Below are 24,745 nucleotides of genomic sequence, written 5' to 3'. Positions count from 1 at the left end.
ACACCTTTCTCAACCGTGTACGGGGAGCGTAAGCTCGCTTTCATGTAGCAAAATTACTGCCCATGAACCGGTTAAACCGGGACCGAAAAAAGTAACGGTTCCAATCCCTGTAAATGTCCCGACCGCTGACCAATTCTTCTTCTTCTCTTTTTTTTTTTTTTTTTAGTCTGTGTATGTGCAGGGGGTGTTCTCCCTGAGCCGAACCCGAACCGAACCGATATACCTGAACCGGTTCAAGCTGATAATTTCGGTTCAGCGGAGCTAAACCCGAACTGAACCAATATGCCCAAACCCCAACCCGAAGCGGACCTACAAAAAATACCGGTTCCGATCCCTGCCTACAAGTGAGAGCGTGAGAATGCGTCAGGAGCGCCACGCTCCGGAAAAAGGTGAGGTACGTTTTTGTAAACAAGGGGCGCTCTCCCTGCGATACGGAGCCTCTACTTGCAGGCACTGTAAAGCAGCAGGCAAGCTATTAATATGGTCAGCGGCATTTGAGAGCTTATTCCGAAAGAAGCCCACGCTGCAAATTTTGTGCGCCACAGAAAACTCTAAACGGTTTATGGTCACAAATGAGGTTATTGTGAAATAGGGTGCCTGAATGCTATCTCGCCTGCAAGGATGCTAAATCACCCTTCGGTGAAAACACAAGGGGGATGCCTGGTGCGAAGCAATCGCCCATTTGTCGCGCAGCAGTGTTACATGTCCCCATCCCAACCCTCTATTGGTTATGTCACGGGGAGTAGCCGGTTTCTCTTTTTTTTTTTTACTTTCTTTGAAAACTTTATTCAATCGGGATACTTCGTGAGATATATGTCCTCTCAAACAATGGACGAACACTAATACACCATGGAAATGGGTAACAGAACTGTCAACAGAGCCACCATGAGAGTCGCCTGCGCGAAACGCACCACGTCCGGCGAAACGGCGTGGTGATGGTAGCTGTCCACAGATGTCGCTGTACGGTCCCGTTGTTATTGAGCTGTTTGGCCCAACATGGCGGGAGCTGCGCAGCTAGTGATATATGGGGCCATAGACACAGGCTTGTCCGTAATATTAAATCTGAATTTTGTGTCAAAATTCTACTAGGTGGATTTGAACGAAATATGTGGTTCTATAGTGAGCACACAGGCCGTCAAATACCAGCGGTATACGATTACCCAAAGGGGAAAACAACGTCGGAAAAATGCCGGGCCGAATTTGATCATTGAACTCGGGTTGGGCCAAGCTTGGGGATTGACATTAGCTACTCGGCCCGACTTAATACTGCTAACCTTGGGCCGATGTAGCAGGCCGACCTATAAGACATGCCAACACAGGGCCAGTGTAGAACCAAGTCTGGGCAATAGCCGGCCCTTTCTCGGCTAGATGGCGGCCCACCGATTAACAGAAACGATGGGCAAACTATATTCCCAAGCAACAAAGGTTAGGCCAATCTTGGCAATAGCTAGGCTGGCTTACCAGGCCTTGGTTGGTGCATTATCGGCCAACAAAGCTTCCTTCTCGATACATACCTGTATCCCGGTCAATACGTTGCCAAGCATCGACCAGCCTGTATTGTGCCAACTTAGGCCAAAGCAGTCCTATGGCGTCGCTCGTATTCATACTCAATTGTCTCGCGGCGTTAGAGTAACGGCGTAGATGAGAATCATAAAAGCTCGCAATATGCCCGAGACTACTCCAACAACTCACAAAGAAAATAAATTACATTTCTTTCCTGAGGAAGAACAGATACTATAGACAGGTTGTCTCGCGAGCTTCCACAAAGTCGAGAGTCCTGTTCGCGTGTGAGACGGTGAGGTGTCTAAGTTTAATTCTACGCGTAGACAAACAACGCTGTAGTGAGGAATTGATTGTCGTATTAGCTCACCCTGAAGATAATGTCTCCGTTTCTTACTGCTTTTGGTTTGAGACAATCACTAAGCCGATCGAAAGTCGAACTTACGCAGTGCTTCACCATTCCGCGTTTCCTCCTCCCCAAGGCAACATACCGAGATTGAACCAGCCTTGGCAAGAGCTTGGCTGGCCAACCTAGCCCTGCTTGGCAAGTGCTTGGCCAACGAGCTCGTTTCCTTGTACAGGTCTGCCCCCTGGCCAACTGCTTGCCATACCTCTCTCTGCCTATCAGTATGCAACATTGCGCCAACGTTGGCTGGCCGAAAGAGTCGTTGGCCACCTGTCATCCGACGTTTTGCCAACCGTCCAAGCGTCTTTTCTTCAGCTGCATTGTTTTCGAGTTTGTTTACAGTGCAGAGCCGACATTGGTCGCTCTATTATACCAACCTCTCAATACCACGCCCACAACACGTCGCACAAAGTTCGCGGCCCAACGTCGTTCGCCAACCACCACTGTGAGCGACATCAGGCCAATACGTTGGTCCAATGTGCAGTGGCCGACTAAGTCACTAGCCTACCAAAAACCGACCACTGGCCGATGGTTGGCAGTCGACAATTTCCACATGGGTATACGTATACGCCATATGAAAAAAGAGAAAGGGTCCTCTAACGTCCTCTATATGTTGCATTGTGATAGGCAGAGCGAGGTTTGGCAAGCCGTCGGCCAGGGCAGATATGTAGCAAGAAACGAGCTCGTTGGCCAAGCACTATAACCAAGCACGGCTCGGTTGGCCAGCCAAGCTCTTGCCAAGCTTGGTTCAATCTCGGTATATGTTGCCTCGGGGACAGGAAACGCCGAATGGTGTAGCACTGCATAAGTTCAACTTTCGACTGGCCCAGTGATTGTCTCAAACCAAAAGCAGTAAGAAACAGAGACATTATCTTCATGGTGAGCTAATACGACAAGCAATTCCTCATTTCAGTGTTGTTTGTGCACGCATCATATTAAACTTAGACACTTCACCCTTCATTTTGACTGTGGAAGCTCGCAAGACAAACCTATGTATAGTATCTGCTGTTCTTCCTCAGGAAAGAAATACAATTTCTTTTCTTTATACTGACCTGTTTGATTCTAGTGATCTCGGGCATATTGCGAGCTCTTACGATTCTCCCCCTACGCTGTTACCCTACCCCAGGAGAGAATTGAGTGAGTTCGGTCATGCATTTTTTTCCAACGGGCTGTGGTTGGCCCATGCACAGGTGTGTTTCATGGGCCATTCAAGGGCCCATGTTTCAGTACCCAACTTGGTCAATCAATCAGTACCCAAGCTTGGTTCCTTATTGGCCAGACATCGGCCCTACATTGGCCCGAGCTTGTGCCGGCTAAGTCGGCCCGAGTGAGGCCATTGTCAATCCCCAACTTTGGCACAAGCTTTTTTTGCAAGCTGGACCCGACAACTTTTAGGTTGGAAGCAGACGTCGGCCCAGCGTTTCGCCAATATTGCTTTTCCCGCTGGAAAGCAGCGTTGTCATGCAAAATTTCTCACTGAGCCGTGATAGGGCCATATATGGGTCAGCGTTGGCCAGGTTGGCCAGGAAGGTTGGCCCTATACTGGTGGCCAATGGATGGCCAGTCTCAGGCCATTGTCAATCCCCAAGCTCGGCCCAACCATGTTGTCTTAGCTTGGGCCAAGGTTGGTTTAGTTGGCCAGCCCCTCTCAGCCGACCACGGGCCAAGCACGCTTTTTCCCTTGGGCGGCTAATCAGAAAAAGCCATAAGCCCGTACACGGAACTACACCCGAAAAGAGAGAGAACTTTTAACGTCATATGCGCGGTAATAACAGCGAGTGCACGCGGAGCACGCACAAGGGATCGTGCTCAGTCAATCAACACAAAAGGCTTGATGCATGTTTCCATTTCTGAACCACGCACTGCATTTTTTTACTACCCTCAGCACGATCCCTTGGGCGTGCTCCGCGTGCCCAGGGTGTTTTTACCGTGCAGATGTCGTTAAAATTTTCTTTCTTATCTCTCCTCCTCGCCCTTCCTCATTTTTTTTTCTTCCTCAGATATCTTCGTACAAATCTGTCAAGTTGGCTTTGTTGCACGGTTATCTGCCATCCTATACGAAACTGGCTTTCTGTGCGTCGTGTCCACTGGTCGTGTCCTTGAATTCTGGTCATGATTCAGTTTCCGTGCGAAGTTTGAATTCGTCTCGAGAGCTGATGTGCACAATGGGCATCTTGGGTCGATACCCTCAAAAAGTAGGCTTTTTCGGTGGTTTGTTAGGAGGGAGACCGTTCGTGCCTGGAAGAGTATGCGCTCCCCTGTCCCCCTTGTAGGCTGCATATAGTACTGGTTCTTGTTTGTATTGGCAATTGTCTCATGTTCAACAGATGACGCTTGCGTCGATCCCGTCGTATGAATGTGTGTATGAGTGAGAAAAATGTAAGAGTGAAAGGGGGATGAGTGAGAGAGAGTGGCTGGTTTGTCCATTCAGATGACGCGCCCTTGGAACTCGCTGGGGAGATGTGTTAGCTTAGCCCAATTGGTAGAGCCCTGGACCGGTAACCCAGAAGATGTGGGTCCAAGTCCTACAGCTGGCTAACCTTTTCAGTGACTTCCATCTTTCATCATTAATTGCTTAGGCACTTGAGGCTTTGTATGTATTTGTTCTTTCTATGCATGTGCTCCAGCCTTAGAACATCAATTTCTCATAATAAATGCTGTTGTTCCTTGCTGTTTAGTTATGATCATCATTATTTCTCTAATTCCAGATGACATCTTCCTCACAGTATTTATGGTATTTAAATACTGTATTTATATTTTGTATCTAAATACTCGTATTGAAAAGTATTGTTGCAGAGTATTTAAATACCTATTTGAACAAAGTATTTTGTATTTATATTTAAATACTCAAACTTATTTATGCCCGTCCCTGTGGCCAGATAGACCACTTTCCGGTCGAGAGGAGTCAAAGGGATGTTGTTGCTGCACTGGAGAAGTTTCTGGATTTAAATCACGCACGTACCAAAGATTGGACATCCATATCTCCAAGTATGTGCTCATTTCAGGGTTTTTTGCATAGATCGAGAAGTTACCCGTCCAGGAGAACTCGTTAGCAGTTAAGTTACGGTGTGAAAAATATAACTAGGTTAATAATGAAGTTCTTCTGCTGAAATGTAACTCGCAGTTACAGAGTTACTTACTTACTGACTTACTTAGTTACTTTGGACACAAAGTAGCACTACACAGGTGCAACACGCGTAAGCGGTTGAGTTACACCTTGAATTGCCTGCGGAGGAGTGCAACATGCCCAGATCGTTTTCGTTTTATGTCCAACAATTCGAACACTTTGCATCTTACTCCCTGTAGGCGCACAATGGTTCAGCTTCATTTCAATGGCAGCGGTTCTTACTTCCGGAATAAAATACTGTCACTCATTGAATGCAGTGGTTTATCCAGAATCCCAAGCATGGAGGGGTGTAGGAAAAAATTGGGGGGGGGGGGCATAATAATTACATCATTACGGCTTAACATATGATTACCGACATGTGTCTAAAGCTGAAATCGCAATGGCACCCCCTGTAGGGGGTACACAGGTGAAAAAGTTAGGAGGTGTCACTGAACATTTGAGAAGTGTTAGGGGGGTGTAGGGGGGTCTGGATAAATCACTGATTGAATGTCACATTTTATGGCATAAATTGCCGTGAAAGAACCGGAAAGAAAGCAAGAAAATATGTGGAGGTGAGTGAAAAGCGTATTAAAAGTAACTTGGAACTTAGGCTAAGTTACCACGGCGCAGAAGTACCGAGTTAAATTACAAGTTACCAAAAAAAGGAACTAAATTACATCAAACTCTGTTTTTTCTCCTTTGTTTTTTTTTTTTTTTTTTCAGAAAGAAGGTGGATTCAAATAATGCTCACCTCAGATTCTGCTGTCTTGCATTTTTGCAAAGACCCTAATTAGAATGTTGAGGAGTTGTAGGTAGTTAGTCATCCTATAGCTACATTCTCTTTCGCACAGGATGTCAGCCTGGCCGTGCAACGCACCCTCGAAAGTGGCATTGGGTGCTGCTCGCACAGTGTTGTTTTTCTTTTTGAAAGAAGGGCTAAAAGGAACACCCTGTATAGCTTCGAAGAGGACGAAACCTGAGACAGGGAAGGAAGACAACAAACACACACAAAATGTCTCTCTTCCCTATCTTTGGGTTTCGTCATCTTGGTCTGGTATGTACCAATTAGTGAGCACCCTTCAACTCCTGTCAGCCCTATACGTACCGTATTTTCTCGAATATAAGACGACCCCCGATTTCTGGGTATACGAATTTGGAAAAAAAAGTGAACGGGGATTGGGAGGCAGTATGTAGCAGTTGGAATCAATGCACAATACTATTTAAACGCGGACACCTTAACAAGCGATATGCTACAGATTTTGTCGCTGTCGCGGGTGCTAGTGCCGCTGTTTCCCGACCCATTTGAGCGGCGACAAAAGCGAACTGCGAAACATTGTTTCAGGAGAAATAACTGCATTTCCCTACGTAACACTTAACGACGTGAAGTCATTTAGCTTATTAACACCACACAACCAAATGGAGTCATCAATTAATAGCGCCAAATTATGTGTACGTGTATGTTACGGGGCCATCTCGTGGTGGCGCTGCGGTTCCCGCGCTTTCGTCTTCTTGTTTGTTTGTTTCTTTTCCTCGTTCCGCCACTTTTACTTTTGAAAGCTCGCTTGCTTCCCACCTACAAGCTCGAAAGTTTGTTTTAATAAAGTTGACTTGCCACCCACGTTACGCCGTGGCCCCCACATCCACTATACTTCATCATTTTCAGTTAAATACGGCCAAATCTAGCGGATTTTGGCACGCGACGGGCAACGGTCTCTGGCGACAAGCGACAAATATCTACGAGGAGTAGATGCAAGATTTTGTAGCCGCGACAGAGCTTTTTTATCGCTCGCGTGGAGGCGCCGCGATCCATTTCGACGGTTGTTATGGGGTCTGCGCTTTATTCATCATCACTTTCGTCGCTACTGTGTTCTTGTCGCTGGCTGCACACAGCTCATTGTCCCCTATTCCGTCCAAAGAGTTAGACAAACCATATTTCTCAACAGCGTGCATGACAACGTTCTCAGGCACATTGTACCAAGTGTCTTAAGTTCACTGCGCTGGCTCAATTCTTGATCTCTCCCTGTTCTAAACCCCCTTGTAACATTTATTTCCGACACTTGAAACCACCTTGCCACCGCTAAATTGTTCCAGTACGTATTTACGAAAGTGTTTTCATCCACACTCCCGAGACCGACGCCGTGACAGTGAAGTGCATGAAGGCAGTCTCAATTGTGCCCGTATTGCCGTATTTCATTGATTGCGCTGTCACTGCAGCACGTGATATCATTCGCGCTGCGCGCTATTGGCCGATCCTGTCACCCGCCTCTCCCTTGACCTCATTGCGGCGCGCATATTCGAATCTAAGACGACCCCCCGACTTTGGAACGCAGGACTTTAGAAAAAAAAGTTTGTCTTATAATCGAGAAAATACGGTATAACGACAGAAGAAAATCTGCTTTGAAATGATGAAGACAAACTATGAGTGTCCAACTAATTTATTTAAAAGCGTAAGATTACGATACGGTACTACGTATATTACAGAACAGCGTAGAATGTGTTACTCCTAGAGCTGAAGGAAAACGAAGCTGCGACAATAAAATATACAATCTGGTCTGTCGACTGAAGTGTTGACAATATACAATCTGGTCTGTCGACTGAAGTGTTGACAAATGTCATACTTGCATTAGAACAACGGGAGAACACACTTCCCTGGTGCATTATCCTACAATTAGAAAACGTGCCACTATGTATGTTCCATGTATGATATTTATGACGTTATTTACTTGAGTGATATGTATGACTTTTGTGACATAATCTACCTTTATCTACAGGCTTTGGGATCCCGCCAACGTCACTGTGTTGACGGCAGAGACTGGGAGATACTCTCCCATGCATCATCTTCGTCTTGTGATATCATCTCATCCTCTGAGTTAGATTCATTATCGGATGAGGAAACACTGTGCCATGTTCCGTTTCTTGGAGTTGCTGACATGCAGCCTTCGCTTCCGTCATCAGAAGCGAGTTCGGTGCCAGAGCCTTCGTCTTCAGAACTGTAAACCCTCTTATGCCATCTTCTACGGCCGGCGTGGACTAATGGGCTGTTTTCTTCTTCTTCTTCTTCTTCGTCGTCGTCTTCGTCCTCCAAGATTACGGCTGGTTCAGGTGGTTTCCGTTCTTCTGGTTCCTATTGGGTTACAAGGAAAATATGTAAATTTCTTCTTTCTTTTACTCAAAGTCAATTCAATCCTTTATTTTCCTTTCGGTTGGCAGGGTAGCTAAAAGACGGATGGTTTTGACTGGGCCACACTCCCAAGTCGCTCAGTACAGCAGCAACAACAAAGGATGGATATAAGAAATGAACAACAGGAACGTAGCGAGTTATTATACATTCACGACTAACATGGTAGCATAGTTTCCCTTTAAACATGATTAGGGCATAATAAGTATCTTTGTGGTCATTAATGTAGGGTGTATGTTGTTTTGAATATATTGATTGAAAAGTGAAGCAGCCACATATCGTAATGATTGTCTACCATGGTTTGTTCTGCAGCAAGCATTGATCCATATCTCATTTCGTAGTGGGTATGTACGTACTTTTTTTTTAAGGCTCATAATTCTAAAAAGGCTGTGTCGCTGATACGAATACTATGTGTATATGTGAGCGTCAATTTGGAGTTATAATACATAGATAGGGAAATAATCTTTAATATTAAAACTTAGTAATAATTAAACATACCGAATGTAAGTGATGTAAATATATGCAAAGCAAATACATTTATAACTGCCAACAGTTGTGGTGCCCCAGGCAAGGAAGCAATAGCTATATCGTGAAAAAATCAAGAGTTAATAAATGAGTGATGAGTTTCTGACCGAGAATGAAAGGGGCAATCAATGCAAAAATTTATCCTTGTGGAACAAATGACGTGATTACCCTGACAGTAATATGAAAGGAATGAGATTTTATCCACGGAGCCATTCGTGATTTATGAGTAGAAGAAATCACGATTTATGCTTTCCCTTCCCCTCTCCAGGAGCCCAACAATGAAGAGTGGGTCTGGGACTGGTCGCTTAAAACTTATCACCCACAATGACTGGACAAATCATCTGAGAGGACCAATTACAACCCCTTCTCTAATGCTGACCTTCTTGAGGAGGTATGAGAGGGAAAGCATAAAATTGCATTTGCTTTCGCTTGTAAATCATGAACGACGCAACAGATGTATCCTGCGTATCCCATTCGTTGCCGCCAAAGACAGCTCTGTTTTCATCGTGTTTTTCTTCCAAACTGTAGTGTCGTGTAAACTAATTTTGTTTGAATTATACTAATTGAAACACGGACTTTCATTTTTAGAGCAGGTTGTTTTCCCATTTTAGTGCCCCTTTAAAAGTGGTATCCGCAAGGAATCCAGAATCCCATAGTCAACGGACTCCAGTGACGTCAGCCTGCATTGTTGCCTGAATTCAGCCGGGAGCGAGCAGCCGAGGGTTAGTCAACATATTCCATGCAGCCTACTTTGTGTGCATCGTGTGGTTTTCCAGTCGGAAACAGTGAGAAACGCGACAACCGCAGCTGTCTTTACTTTTCTCCTTTTCAGTGGAACATTGCTGAGTAGCTTTGTCGGTTTAAGACGATGCAACGTGTAGCAAATGGAGCTAACGACCCATACCCAACTGAACGCGTAGTAAGTCGAGAGAAAATAAATGGTGCCACTCCATATAAAGTCAAATGACTATGTTATGATGATTCATTCCCGTTCAAGTATTTTTTTCTGTAGAGTGGCCATGCATTGCTATGACGCATGGCGGAAGGCAACATCACATACACTTTCATTCAACAGGAGGGCGGGCAGACTTGGTCCAAAGAGAAGTGCTTTGAGGGCAGAGCACCTCCTCATTTCTATGTATATATTGTGGATTTCCTGTACTTTTTTTTAGCAACTGCACATATTTCGAACTGTTACTGAACATAACTCAAAAAAGTTGGGAGTACATTTACTGGAACCTGCAAAATGCCCAGATTATAGTGCTGACCATGAGCTCACAAAATTTGCAGGCTTTAGTGACAGAATGTTGTGAACAGTGTAAAGCGGGCTTCACCTAACGCTACAGAGTAATGAGGTGTAGCTGACTGAAACGATGGCAGTAATGTGAAGCGGGCTTCACCTAACTCTTGAGGGTAACAAGGCGAAGCCCACTTGCAGAATGGCGATAACGACACTACCTCGCTTCAGCACTATTAGAAAAATATTCAAACATTTTGAATACTGAAAATAAGTTGTAAATAGCATTCGAAAAGCATCAGATATTCGTTTCATATTCGAAATTTCGAACATTCGCACTGCTCTACAAGTAACTTCATTTGCATAGACATTGCTGAAACGAGATTTCATCTGAGAACAAGTTATTATTTTGTTTTAGTGCTGCTCTAACTATTACTTATCACTTATCAGCAGTCTTGTCAGTGATGTTCTAAATTTGTGTGCATATGCCACACGTGCTACATCCGTGAACAGTTGTAATCTTACCATAGCAGTGCAAAATGCAATGGGGTTGCATAACAAGAACATGCTGCTGAGCAAGATCATTTAAAAGACAGAGAGGGAAAAAAAAACACAGGACACTCCATAAGTGGCCAGACTTTTGGGGGGCTAAATGCCGCTCCCATGTCCGGCAGCAATGTTGGAAATCACTGCACAATTTTTAAACATTTAATTCAGGGTGAAATTAAGCACTATTCACACATTTGGGAGTCATTGTTATATCTTCTTTCTACCCCTCAAGCAGTTACTCCCTGCTAAATGTACTCGTAAACATTATGTATTGGAACATCACATGTGCTTCGCGTAGTTAATTACTATTTACTTCACTAATATTTACTTCAGACGTGTGCAGATTGCTACTAAACAGTGCGTGTGATACAAAGTGATATGTGATGGGAATTCGGGAAAGAATTCAATTTGAACTGGAAAAGTCTGGCACTATCTATAACTATTGTGACAAAAAGCTGCATAAAGAAGCATGTAGAAGCATCAAGCTATGTCAGATTACTTTAGGTTCTACCAGAGCTTTGTGGTTAGGGCATCCTGGTCATTTACAAGGGGAAAGAAAAAATAAACTTGAAGGCATCGGGGGTCCTAGAGCTCCGCATGGGCTCAAGTTTGATATCATGGGTCGGGCTCGTACATTGCCAGTCCTAGATTGGGCTCGAGCCTATGTCGTTAATGTGTTGCTGTTACTCAACCACGGTCAACTTCTGTAAGCAGCTACACTGGGCAGCCTAGAAATGCTTAAAGTAGCACAGAAGTCATTTTTAACACCCAGTTTTCTTCCTATAAAACTGTTGAGTAGGCCAGTAAGATGCACCATGCGAAGTAATTTACACCACAGAGTCATAATTATCGCAGAAATTGAATTGAAAATACGCCGCAAAATGCGACCGTGCGCATTGGGGTTGAAGAGCAGTACCAGCCTGTGATCTGCCTGGAACTTCGCGCTGATGCTATAAGGAGAACGCTCGCTGATTGGCCCAGAGAAATGTTGTCTGCTACTCGGCTGTTCGGGGTTCCGATAAAGCCTTTCTCCTTGCTCAGTAATGCTTCGGCCGCTCCTTCTATCCCCAATTCTCTGGGAGGACTGGCAAAACAGGGTTACGGCGGCAAAGGGACAAGGCGCTGACCCCCACTGACCGGCGAACCAGAACGAGTTCTCCTTATACAGTCATCAGTGACGTGGCATCATACCTCCTCATCCTCGTTATAGCTGGAGTGGCGAGTTAAGGGTGAACGCGCGGAGCTATGTTTATGTGAGTTTTTTTTCTGGGAAACAAATTGCGCACATCAAAACCTTTCGCGCTATTCGGTATAATGACACACACACTTTCATCACATGTCTTAATCTGAAATTTTTTCGGGCGGCCCTCTGTACTCCTTTAAGGCTTGGTCAAGGCCAGGTATGCTGCACTCAGTCCAGGCCACGGCGGGTAAGTAAAAAAAAGGTCAGGCTAAGTCGGGAGCCCGGGCCTAAGAATGCGGCCCGTGTACTGCCCTAACTGGTTTACAAAACAAGATGATTATGCTATTACCGTGTCAATACCATCTATTTGGTTTTGTGTGCGACTAGTTTAATAATTTGAATTTATTTTATTTCTATATTATATAATTTATATATTACATATTATTATTATATACAGGGTGTTTGCTCTAACGTGTCCAGAAATTATATTTAAAGCGAGCAATAAAAGAAAAAGCAAGCGGTACTTTTCTGCTACTTGAGTAAGAAACAGGTACTGTTTCACTAGTAGCACCTGTTACTTAGTCAAGTAGCTGAAAAGTAGTGCTCGTTTCTCTTTTATTGCTCACTTTGAATAAAATTTCTGAACACGTTAGAGCAAACACCCTGTGTATCTATATATGCAACAGTAAACTATGCGAATCACATTTCATATTAAATCATGTGGTGTTTGCGACTCACATGTGCACCTCTAACTATGATCCGCTTGCTGGACAGAAAGAAAAAAAGTAACCACATAGCACCAGATAGTATGAATAGCATCCGGTTTCAAAATACCACCAGATTTCCCCACGAGTCCTGGAAAGACATTAAACCAGAAAAAGTCCGACCCTAAGTATGCAGTCCATCTAAGTCTGTTTAGTTTCCCGAAATGGGTTGTTTAAACACCACAGGATGTCGATGTAGTCTACCTAGTCTATCTAGCCTTGTCTATCCAAGTGTAGTTTCCTGAAATGGATTCTTCTCCGCATCACAGAATGTCTATCTACCAGGGCTGTGCAGATATTCGAATTTTCGAATATAAACCGAATAGTTGGTGCTATTCGGTTGTTATTCACATATAAAATGCATTACTTGAAAGTTTTCAAATGTTTTTCAAATACCAGCATGCAAAAAAATAAAAAGAAACTAGGCAAAAATCAAGAATCCGAGAAATGTGCAAGAAACATAACACGCGGCCATTGGGGTCAAGTGCCGAGCCGAGCTAATCCAACCCAAGTCGGACTTGGGCGCCTGCCGGCGAGTAGTCACGTGCGAGGGAGTTTCCTCTTCTCTCCAGCTGGACCCGAGAGTGCGTGCGCGTGGAACGAGGCGGATGATGGATGTCGACGCAGCACAAGTTGGCGACGACAATGAGGTACACTATAGAGCACCGTGTGGGAGTACTTTAGGCGAGAGTCTGTCACCGCTGCAATATGCAACAAGTGTTCTTCACGCATCAAGACCCCTACTGGAACCACGACCACCCTCGTCAACCACCTGAAGCAGCACGTGGCTCTCTACGGGGAGTTTCGAAAGTTGAATGAATCGAAGAAAGGACAGGGGAAACTTGACCATTCGTGAGAAAAGGAGTTCACGGAAAGAAGCTCTAGACATGAAAATCGCGCGAATGGTTGCTTTAGGCTTTCAACCGTACAGCGTCATCAAAGACCGCGGCTTTAAAGAGCTGTTAGCCGAAGCATTGCCTGACTACAGCCCTCCTTCGAGGACAATGCTTTCGAGGTCCCTTGTGCCCAGATTGTACCATGTCACAAGAAGTATGTTACAAAGGGAACTGGAAGTTGCTTTGCAACGTGGGCTGGAGGCGATGTCGTTCACTTCCGCTATGTGGACGTCATGCAGCAACGACTCTTACATCAGCCTCACGTGTCACTTTGTTGACGAGGACTTCAAAGTTAAGAGATACAACCTGGATACAGTTAGTTTTTCCGAAAGGCACACGGCAGCTCAAATAGCGTCCACCCTGCAAGGCACTGTAGATGGCTAGAAGAAACCGCTGGATGAGTTCCCCATTTTTATTGTGACCGACAATGCTAGAAACTTCAGAGCGGCTGCTCGTGGGTTACCGTGGTCTGAAAGAGCATGCTTTGCCCACTCTCTGCAGTTGGCAACTGACAGTGCAAAAAGTGGCTCATATATTGCTGAAGGGACACTAAGCAGGAGCAGCACTGATCCATGCAAGTGGTGGGAAGAAGTTGGTCAGCACAGATTTCCTTCTGTAGCAAAATGGGCACGAAAGTACATTGCCATCCCTGCCACATCAGCCTCAAGTGAAAGGGCCTTTTCAGTAGCTGGAAGTGTGGCCACACCACATCGAGCTTCGTTGCTTCCTGAACATGTGAGGCAGCTAACGTTCCTCCATGACAACCTCTAGCCACTACAGGTCATAGCGTTACACTGATGTTTACAAAGGTGTACTTGATATCTGTTACTTTAATACATTTATTGCAAGCTGTAATATTTGATGAATAAAGCACAGCTGTATAGAAGAACTCTTGTAATTATTCATTCAATTATTCTCTCGGAATTATTCAAATTCCTAGCCTCACTATTCGTATTCGATTCGCAGTGAATTTCAACTATTCGGAAAATGTTCGCAGTGAGTTTAAATTATTCGAAAATTATTTGCATTCTAAATTTTGGTATTTGCACAGCCCTGCTATCTACTCTAACCTATCTAAGTCAAAGTCGGGTTACCTGAAATGGGTTCTTCTCGGCACCACAGAATGTCTATCCAGCCTAGTATAGCAGTTTAGTCTATCTAGTCTAACATCTACCTACTCTAGTCTATCTAAGTCAAAGTTTAGTTACCTGAAATGGGCTCGTCTCAGCACCACAGAATGAAAAGGGCCTTTTTACATCTGTGAGAGTCTCTTTCAATGGTGTGGTTCTCTGTGGTGAAGTTGTCAAAGGAGTACAGTAGGTACTACTGTCTTGGCTGCAGACTGGAGATCCACTGCAGCAATTGAAGAACAGGTCAGCTTAAAATATGTATGACAACAATGTCCCACTAGTGTTCATCCATAAAAATTATCTAACAAAAGCGTACAATTCAGGCTTGTTGGTTGATGTAATACATGATTAAAGGCTATAGAACCTTTCAATGCAGTCTTTCAAAAAGCTACGACAAGAGGGTGTTGTACGCAGGCGTATTCACGAAGAGAACACCCACATTTTTTTAAAAGGGACTGCACTGGAAGTTTTTATCGCTTTCAATCAAGAACCTAACATAGTTGCACTAATTACATGTTTCCTTCAAATCTTGCAAACTGGAGAGGCAAAAATATTCCTTCATTTCAGGAGCCGTAAAAATTTGGCAAAATGAGATGAAATTTTTGGGTGAAAAATAAAGAACGACAGCACTGCTTGTGCTTGCCGTGAGACAAGATTTCTAGATCCTGAGTGGCTGTGCTTAATGTGCACTTTGTTTTCAGAGAGAGTGAGTGACACAAAGAAGGAAGTCACAAGGCTTGAGATGTTCAGACTTCAGAATGCCATAGCTTTGCAACACAGGATTTCAGAAACATATCTAAAGCCCTTCCTTTTCTGCGATTCCGCGATTCTGCAAAAATTCGCAGAATTGTGGGTCTGTCGCAGAATATGAGGTTTTGCACAGAATTTTGCAGAAACCGCATGCTTAGCTCAGTTTATGGCCGAGATTAACTGCCTTTGCTCTCACCGGATAAGGCCCCACCTGTGTGCTGGAATAACTCTCAAACTCCTCTCTCTAACCCTCAACTCTATGGGGCTCTGGAGTGGAATGCAAACGCTGACCCCTGCTTTGGTGTCGATAGCTGTCAAGTACCTCCGTACATGTATAAATAAATAAACTAAATAAACTAAAATAAAAGCAAGTACAACTTGATAGTCAGTGACAAACGTCACTCCCACTCAGCAGAAAGTACACTGTATCTTATTACGCTAAGTCACTACACTAAGAGCTAACAGAGAGCATTTTCTGTCTGAATTAGGGCAATTTGCCTTTTACCGCGGAAAAATGCAGACTTCATAGTTCCCTACTGCGGAATTCAGGATTTGCCGCAGCAGAAAAAGAAGGGCCTTAAACATATCGTTTTGACGCGTATGTTTGGAATACGCAGATCAACATTGACGTCATTTCCTCCAAAGTAAGGAAATTGTTTCACACACACTTTAACTGCTTCAGACCTCTGGCGATAATTTGCACAACCCACAAGCTGTACTCACCCCAGTTTCTCCGACGGCTTTGTGTCGGGAGTACAGAAAGGAGAGGCATTTTCAAGACCTTCCACTTTCGTCGGCACGAGGTCGGCACCACCCACTCCAGGTTCTTCTTTCACGCTCGAAACGACTTCTTCCTTTATGGCTACGGGAACTGCTTCTTGCAAAGGCACATCGGGATGCTGTGAAAGTGGTTCAGATTTCACAGCAACAGGCACCATGGGCTCTTGCTTTATAACTCCGCGTTTGTCGTCGTCCGCAAGTTCGAGGGTCATTGGGACACCTTGTGTCGCGGTCTCCCGTTTAATAACGGGCTTGATGTCCCTGGTGTCCTCCCCGTCGGATGAATCATCAATGACGTAAGTGGGGGGAGCGTCGTCGTCGGGGAAGAGCTCATCATCGGAGCCGTACAGGACTATGCTGTCGTTCCTGTTCGCTCCCTTCACTGTTAGATTCCCAAGAGTCTTCTTCACCGGATCCACGCCGTCCAAATCGATGGATTCTTCTATAGTAGTGCACGGCACTGGAATCAGGACGGGTTTAACGTCTTTACGTTCGGGAACGTCAGCAATGTCGTCATCGTCATCAGGTACGATTATTGGGAACAGGTTTGGCGATTTGGGCACACTCTGTCCGGGCTCCCTGTTCCTGACAGTGATGTTCATGGGAACAGTGTAGTCTTCGGCCTTCTGTATTTCTGAAAGGAGCATCTCGGTCTCGACGGCCATGAGTCGTTCTGCCTCTTGCAACCTCCTCTGCACGCCCTCCAGCTCACCAGGAACAAACTCTTCGGGCTCCTGCTCTTCCTCCGAGAACATCAGGTCGTGGTGGCTGACGCCGAAGATGTTGTTCCGCTGCAGGAACTTTATGTGGCTCTCGAGCCCCTCGTCGGTCCTCCTGTTGTGCGTGTGCATATCCTCGAGCTGCACCTGGGTGTTGCTGTACGTGGGGTCCTCGAGGGTGAACAGCTCTCGCAGCTCCTGCCTCGTGAAGTAGCGGGTGGGGTCCCGCTGCTTGCCCGTCGTCTGCTTGATGATGGAGTCCTTGAAAATCTGGCGCCGGTAAATTTTCTCTTCCACGGTGCTGCAGGTGACCAGGCGGTAGACGACGACGTTCCTCGTCTGGCCAATCCGGTAGGCCCTGTCGACGGCCTGCGCGTCCGTGGCGGGGTTCCAGCTCGGATCGTAGATGACGACCCTGTCGGCAGCCGTGAGGGTCAGGCCCACGCCGCCGACCTGCGTGGTGAGGAGGAAGACTTCGTGGAACGCCCTTTCTTGGAACTGGCTCACCAGACGGTCACGCTCAATCATCTTCGTGACGGTGCCGTCGAGGCGCGTCACCCTGAAAGCCCTGTTAACCAATATCCTCTGCATGATGTCCAGGATCTTTCTCGACTGGGAAAAGAAGAGCGTTCGGTGGCCGGTGCGCTTCAGTTCCAGCAGGAGGTGCAGGACAAACATCATCTTTCCGGACTCCTCGAGGAGGGTCTCGTCCGAGACGCTGGCAATGTCCATGGCCGCCCCCTCGTCGTTGTCGATGAACTCCTCGATCTCTTCCTGCGTCATGTCCTCGTGCATGCCCAGCTGGACGCACGCCCGCTTCGAGAGCAGCCTCGGGTGATCGCAGATCTTCTTGAGGACGGTCAGCTGCACCAGGGGCGACTTCCTGGTCATGAGGATCCGCTCGACCTCGTCGGACTCCAGAAACTCGGTGTAGATTTTCTTCTGCAGGTGCGACAGGAAAGTCCACACTACGAGGTCGTTCTTCTTGGCCGTGAAGACCAGCTTGGGTACCAGCGACTTGGTGTCGCCGTTCTCCTTGTTCTCGAGGACGTCCGCTTTCGTCCTCCGGAGGAAGAACGGCGCGATCTTCTTCCTCAGGGCCTGCGCTATCTCGATGCCAAGCCTCCTCTCCCCAGCGGTGGCATCCTTCTCGCGGGCACGGTTGACCGGGGTCTCGTACTGGACCTTGAAAGTGGACAGGGACCCCAACAGCGTCCCCTGGTGCGTGAAGTTGAACAGCGCCCAGAGCTCGCGGAGGTTGTTCTGGATCGCCGTTCCCGTCAGCACCAGCCTGTTCTTGGCGGGGATCTCGTAGACGGCCTTCGTTGTCTTTGTGGGGTTCTTGATCTTGTGACCCTCGTCCAGCACCAGGTAGCACCACGTGAACTGCCGGCCGTTGTGAATGCCCAGCAGTTCGGAATTGTGCTGGAGCATCCCGTAGCTGGTGATGAGCACGCCCCCTTTCTTCTGGGCGCGGGCCAGGTTGCGCTCCCTCTCCTGCCTGCTCCCCGTGTGATAGTCGTACACCTTGATGCCGGGTGCCCAGGACTGGAATTCCTTCTTCCAGTTGGGCATCAAGGACACGGGCATGATCAGGAGGACACACCTGATCAGCTCGGCGTCGTACATCCCGGACAAGAAGGCGATCACCTGGATGGTCTTTCCCAAGCCCATGTCGTCACCGAGCACACCGCCCCGCTTTCTGAGGAAGAGCTTCCACATCCACAGCAGGCTTTCCTTTTGATAGGCGTACAACCTCTTCTCGATGCCCACATAGAGGTAGAATCCGTTGCCAACTTCGACCATGTCACCGGCTTCTTCTTCGTCGTCTGCTCCAGATTGCAGGAACTGCTCCATTTTGTTGATCTTGTCTCTGAGCTTGCTGTCTGCCTTGAGTCCATGTGCCCTCTTGTAGCATTCCAGGGCTTCTTTAAGCTGACCATGCATGAGGTGCTCTCTTCCTTCCTTCTTGAACTTCTTGAACAGGACGTCCCGCTCGCTGTCCGTTGTGCCCCCAGATGAGGACGACATCTTGGAGACGAATATAGGCTTATTGTCCTAAAAAGTTGTAGAAGAATGTTATTACAAGTGCAAGTATGTATGCTTGTATGTATGTCTGTGTGTTTGTTTACTGCCCAGCATGAATCTCTTCCTATACCACGAGGGAAAGTGTGTTGTGCTGCGTGGGTAATACCTAGAGCACTGCACAGGTTCAGGCTTACCCAAAAACAAGTGCGTGGCCCAAGACCTTCTTTTTGCAGGGCTGGGCTGTGATTTGACAATTATGGGCAATTAATGGTCTAGATCGGGCTGGAGCCTGTGTTACCTCACTGTTAGTTTGAACCTTTAGTTCATGAAGGATTTTCTGTCAGCAACAGTGATCAGCGAGGAATAAAATGTCTACGGAGCTTAGGAATCAACAGTTACAAAGGTGAACATCCCTTTAAATGCGATATTAAATGCACAATATGCAGCAGAGAGTCGAACCGAACCCGAACCCGAACCGAAAACCGTTATTAACCGTTATTTTTGGCCGAACCGGAACTGAACCGAACCGAAAGAGTCGACGCCATCTTGGAGCTGAACCGGAACTAAACCGGTAAAAAAATACCGGTTTCCGGTTCAAATAACGGTTCACACGGAATTAAGTGCGAAACTTTGGATGTTGTGCATGAACACAAAAACTATTTTTCGTATTTTTTTTTTCATTTATTAGCTTCGTAGACATCGTCTTTTTTGCCGAAAAAGCCGTGCCCTGCAACAATGATTTGGATCTTCTCGAGTCACGAAATAGCAACAGATAGTAACTGAAAACTGCCAGGACTACTAACGTCTAAGACATACACATAAATATATATACGAATTAAAGGTCAGCAAGACGTTAGGGACAGTTTTGGGTAGTAGTCATTAAGTGACATATTATAATAATATACTAGTCAGAGTCAGCTATACACAGGGTGTCCTAGCGCTGCATTTCAAGATCAGTCCGTTTGCAACAAAAACCTGTCAGTTTTTCTTTGACAGCGCTGTCTTCGAGATCATCTCTACCGTTATCGCAGGCATCCTGTATATATATTTCAATACGCGGACCAACCGACGTATATGTCGTCGGCTGTGCGACCTTCGGTCTTTCAAATATTCTCCCCTTCATTTTTTTCTTTTTCTTCTTCTGTTCTCTTGCACGTAATGCATTGCGAAAGCAAACTACCTGAGCTCAGCTCTAGCACGTATTCGTGTATACAACGCTGCAGCATAATTCCCAACGTGTGCTCGTGTGAACTTACATAAGCCCCTTATACGCTAGCCACACTTAATGAAACGGAATGGCGGTAAGTTCACCTCCTCACCAACTATAATCTTGTGTGGCGTCGTTCTCTCCTGGCTTGTTGAAAGCAGGGGCGTGTTGAAAAAACGGAGTCATTCGGACGATGGTTGCTCAGGAGGTGAAGTTACTGTCATTCCATTTAAAGCATTAAGTTTGCCGCGTGCCTAGGGTACTAGAAAGTAAAGCACCGGCCACACTCATGCTGGTCAGAATGAAAAGAACATGCCAAGTCGGCTTTCTTTGTGGATTTAAAATAAAAGAAGCAAAAACGACCATACTGACACAGTAACTAAAACTCGCCAGTGGGTCTAAAATGAGTCGAACTCTCTGTTTGCACTTGCTTTGTCTTTGTTCCACAGACACTTCACGCTAACGCCGAGCACGGCGGCGGTCAGTGCTGACACAATAACGTGCCCTTTACACATAAAATCCTCGAGCTCACGATCGCACCATCGCAATCCAACTACATACCATGAAGCGTCGTTATTTGATTAACGTGTATTCGCGATCCTGACTGGTAACGAATAATTTCAATTACTTAAATGACTTAGGCTAAAGTAGCGGCCTTGGTTGACAGATATTCCTGGTGAGATTCCGCTAACAACCCCGCGACCTGAGCTACGTGCAGGGAAAGTCAACCCAAAAAAATAATTCATGGGTATGCTCTTCTTGTAACTGCTACTAATCTTGTCTTTCATGTCGCACAAACTCTTTCAAAATCCTGAACGGCCACTGACGCCTTCCTGCCCACTTCAAACACTAACATACACACACGGGAGCTTCTTTTAACCTGCCTGTTGTGCTTCATTCGCACCCATCGTCCTTGAACCGGTTCGGGAACCGAACCGTTTGGAAAGAACCGGTTTGAACCATTATAATTGCCTTCTGGACCTGAACCGGATCCGACCGCTTATCGCCGAACCTAAACCCGAACCGGACCGTTAAACGTTTCGGTTCGACTCTCTGATATGCAGGCAAAAGGCCCTGATCATCAAAATTAGCATACTTTTTACTGTGCCTAGCTACCTTTCTGGTCATGTACCCGTTCTTCTTTTTTTCTTTTTTTTTCTGTGTTAGTGAAGCGAAGCAACTGTGGCTATGAGAGGTGTACAGATGTGGACAGATGGAGAGAGGACAGCAGGAAGGAGTGGGGGCAGGGGATGATAATATGCATCCTGGGCCGACTTCAGGGGGAACTTAGCAGCCATTCGTATGGGAAGCCTGTCGGAAAACCCCAGACAGCACAGCCGGTGTGGGGATTCAAACCAACGTCACCTCCCAGTCTCAGCATGAAAATGTACTCAAGTGCCCAAAAAACACTGGCATAGGTGGTCACACGCAGCTCCGTAAGACCCAAATCTTATCACGTTTTTACATCGTCCATTTGTTTACTGATAGTTGACATGACGAGTGATCGCTCCACTTCGAAAGATTACTGAAAGATTACTTCGAAAGGAGTTCTGCACTGTGCCTGTCATACTCTCACTTTCTTTCTTTCTTTCTTTCTTTCTTTATTTACCCTCAGGTCTCAGAGGAATTACAGAGGGGAGTGGGGGCAGTGAACATGTCTTCAAGGAGCTTTCGGAAACGTGTAGCATCCTGGACGACGACCAGCGAGGCAGGAAGGCTGTTCCATTCGAGTGCTGTCTTAGGAAGGAATGAGTTGTAAAAATGGTTTGTGCGGCTGAACGGTACGAGAACTTTTTCAGAATGATCCAAGTAATTGGACATATGATGAGGAGGGGATAGCAGTGAGTACCTAGGAAGGACGTTATTATAATAGAGCTTATGAAATAATGAGAGACGAGAGAATTTACGACGTAGAGATAAAGGCGGGAGAGATCCGTTTAGTTTAAGTGAGGTGACGCTGGTGAAACGAGAGTAATCAGAAAAGATGAAACGAGCAGCCCGGTTTTGTAGAGCTTCTAGCTTGTAGTCGAGGTTAGCCTGGTGGGGGTCCCAAACAGACGACGCATATTCCAACTTAGGTCTGACCAACGTAACATAAAGTTGTCTCTTTAGTTCAGAAGGTGCCCTGGAATAGTTTCGTTTAATGAACCCTAGCGTTCTATTAGCACTTGTGAGTACGTTATTAATATGGACTGTTATGGACTATTGACTATGGACTATGGACTATGGACTACTATGGACTATGGACTATTAATATATGTTAGGTTGCTAGTGAGGTGAACACCAAGGTACTTATAAGAACGTACAGAGTCTAGTTTATGGCCTCCAAGAAAATAGGTGTTAAATGGAAGGTTACTGCGATTAACAGGCATGTGTTTGCATTTGTCAATATTTAGACTCATAAGCCAAGTATTACACCAGCTAGAGAGAGCGTTGAGGTCATCTTGTAGGGCAACAACGTCGGACGGAGAAGTGATTGAGCGATAGATAACACAGTCGTCAGCAAACAATCTAATATGCGAGGTAATTGAGAGCGGTAAGTCGTTAATATATATCAGAAATAAGAGAGGACCAAGGACTGACCCTTGGGGTACTCCGGACAGAACAGGGACGGAGGGCGAATACGCATTGTTAACATACACGAATTGTGATCTATTATAAAGGAAGTCTTTGATCCAAGCTAGAACATTAGGGTCGATTTTTAGGTAGGACAATTTGTAAAGGAGGAGGTCGTGCGGGACAGTATCGAATGCTTTACGAAAGTCGATGAATATGGTGTCGATGTGGGACTTGGCATGTATAGACGTGAATAAGTCATGGGTGAAATACACAAGCTGTGTTTCACAAGAAAGACCACGGCGGAATCCGTGTTGTGCATCACTGAAGAAAGACGTAGATTCAAGAAAGTTAATGAGGTTGGAATAGATTATATGCTCAAGAAGTTTGGAAGGTACAGAGGTTAGTGAAATGGGCCTGTAGTTACCTGGATCATGCTTACTGCCTGACTTGTAAACAGGGATAATCTTTGCCACCCTCCAGTCGTCCGGGATGCTGCCTGTTTGTAAACTTTGCAAAAATATATTGTACAGCAAGAGACCTGTTGACTCCTTTGTGCTTTTTAGAATTTTAGAGCATATATTATCGGTTCCACAACTAGAAGACATTTTTAGTTTATCAATAAGGGAAAAAATTCCACTAGGAGCAAGAACAATAGGGTCCATTGGAAACATCACGTTATTATTCCTGAAATCATATGAAGTGCAAGCAGGATGAGATTTTGTGAACGATTTTGAGAAAGCTTCGCTAAGAGCAGAGGCGCAAAGGGCCGGCGGTATCGCGGAGCCCTCAACCTCGAGTTGTAATGTGGAATGATCTTTGGGTAAGATGGCGTTCCAAAATAGCTTTGGATTAGTGCGAAGAAGAGATGGTAGGGTCGAGTGGAAATATGTTGTTTTTGCGGAAGCCAAGGATAGTTTATAATCATTAGAGGCAGAGTGATAGTTAGCCCAATGCTCAGTAGCGTTAGTCCTTCGTGCTCTTTGAAACGAACGTTTTTTCCTATTTCTTAGACGTCTCAGGTCACGGCTAAACCAAGGAGAGCGACACGAGACAGGGAAAGTAATACGCGGAATGTAGAGCTCAGTGAGTCGATTGATCTCATTTTTAAAAAGAAGCCAATTCTCATTTACAGATCGCGATGAGAATCCTGCATAGAAGCCTTCTGAGAAGACAGTGAGGGCCGCGTTAATAGCATCAAAATTACCCTTTGCAAAACAGGTGATCGCTTTGCATGAAGGGAACTGCCTGAAGAAAACAGTTGGGCAGCAAACACCACACACACACAAAATACGGACAGCTATCTTGTGTGTGCTGTTTAAGTTCTGATTGTTTTCTTGATGGATCTCATATATACGTCTGCTTGCCGGCGTCTTTCTAACTGGGTTTTCGGATGGTACGACTCCGATACGTACGGTATCCACTACTTTGTGATTTCTTGTTTTGTTTGTTTTTTCGAAAGCGAACTTCCTGGTTCATGTTTTAGTTCAGATATCAGCAACAGAATCTGCTGAAGATTAGCGTCCTGCTTAGTATCTGTGCACTTACAAGAATGACACAGCGGTTTCCTTAGTCAAAACTGATACTTAACGGTGAATTACAGCTCCTTTTATTACCCGTATAATTCGCAGGTGTAATTTTTATGAACTCCTGCTACGAAGAGGTGCTAAAATGTGTGCAAATTTCATAACTTGGTGCTAAAACAGCCGCAGTAATGTGGCCACTGGCTTTTAATCGAGTTTCGTTCATGAACGCCGTCATCATGGGCAAGTTTGCTACAGTAGCTTCGAGGGTTGCCCATAATTATGCAGCGTAGCCGTACTCACCGTGGCTGAGGTAGATGTAAGAAACTTCGCAATGGTCTTTAACAGAATGGCGATTGATCGTTCAAGATTGCCCGCCTGAAAGTTCCCGACATCAAAGCGGATACACGGAGAGCCCGGATTGCATCCTCCGACCAGTTCTGACTTGTTCTTGCGCCATTGCATTGCGCTCCGGCGACGCCAAGTGGCGCACCGCACGGCCGAGGTTTTGCCGCCTTTCGAATTTGTGCTCTTGGGGGTCACTTTTGAGCTTTTGAAACTGACCAGTGACAATGAGGTCGTAAATACAGTTCGTGTTTGTAAAAAACGATGTGCTTTACTTCTGTTGATAACACTTCACATTCACATAAAGTGAAGGCAGTGTGACGCTGTGTCTCCAAATGATGCCGTAGCAGACGACACAAGCCG

General features: G+C 45.8%; 1 protein-coding gene across 1 annotated transcript; it reads right to left on the bottom strand.

Annotated features, from left to right (window-relative positions):
- Window positions 1-7,429: 7,429 nt before the first annotated feature.
- LOC135378826 (DNA excision repair protein ERCC-6-like) lies at window positions 7,430-24,518 on the bottom strand. The gene is made up of 4 exons (XM_064611931.1): window positions 24,341-24,518; window positions 15,948-18,781; window positions 14,553-14,697; window positions 7,430-8,136 (listed from the first exon to the last, which is right to left on the bottom strand). The coding sequence occupies exons 1-4, from the start codon at window positions 24,500-24,502 to the stop codon at window positions 7,804-7,806; spliced, it is 3,474 nt and encodes a 1,157-aa protein (XP_064468001.1). The 5' UTR covers window positions 24,503-24,518; the 3' UTR covers window positions 7,430-7,803.
- Window positions 24,519-24,745: the final 227 nt, after the last annotated feature.

This window comes from Ornithodoros turicata, chromosome 1 (assembly GCF_037126465.1).
Source record: "Ornithodoros turicata isolate Travis chromosome 1, ASM3712646v1, whole genome shotgun sequence".
NCBI lineage: Eukaryota > Metazoa > Arthropoda > Arachnida > Ixodida > Argasidae > Ornithodoros > Ornithodoros turicata.
Note: the sequence above shows the minus strand (reverse complement) of the source record. Positions and strands in the feature narration are given on the sequence as shown.

What these genes read in the sequence shown, in the direction of transcription:
- LOC135378826 (XM_064611931.1), bottom strand. Translation starts at nt 24,502, where the DNA reads ATGCAATGGCGCAAGAACAAGTCAGAACTGGTCGGAGGATGCAATCCG. An exon ending in AAGCCGTCGGAGAAACTGGG is followed by an intron (nt 14,698 to 15,947) that starts GTGAGTACAGCT and finishes CAATTGCTGCAG; the next exon opens with TGGATCTCCAGTCTGCAGCC. An exon ending in CTGAGACGAGCCCATTTCAG is followed by an intron (nt 8,137 to 14,552) that starts GTAACTAAACTT and finishes GTAACCCAATAG; the next exon opens with GAACCAGAAGAACGGAAACC.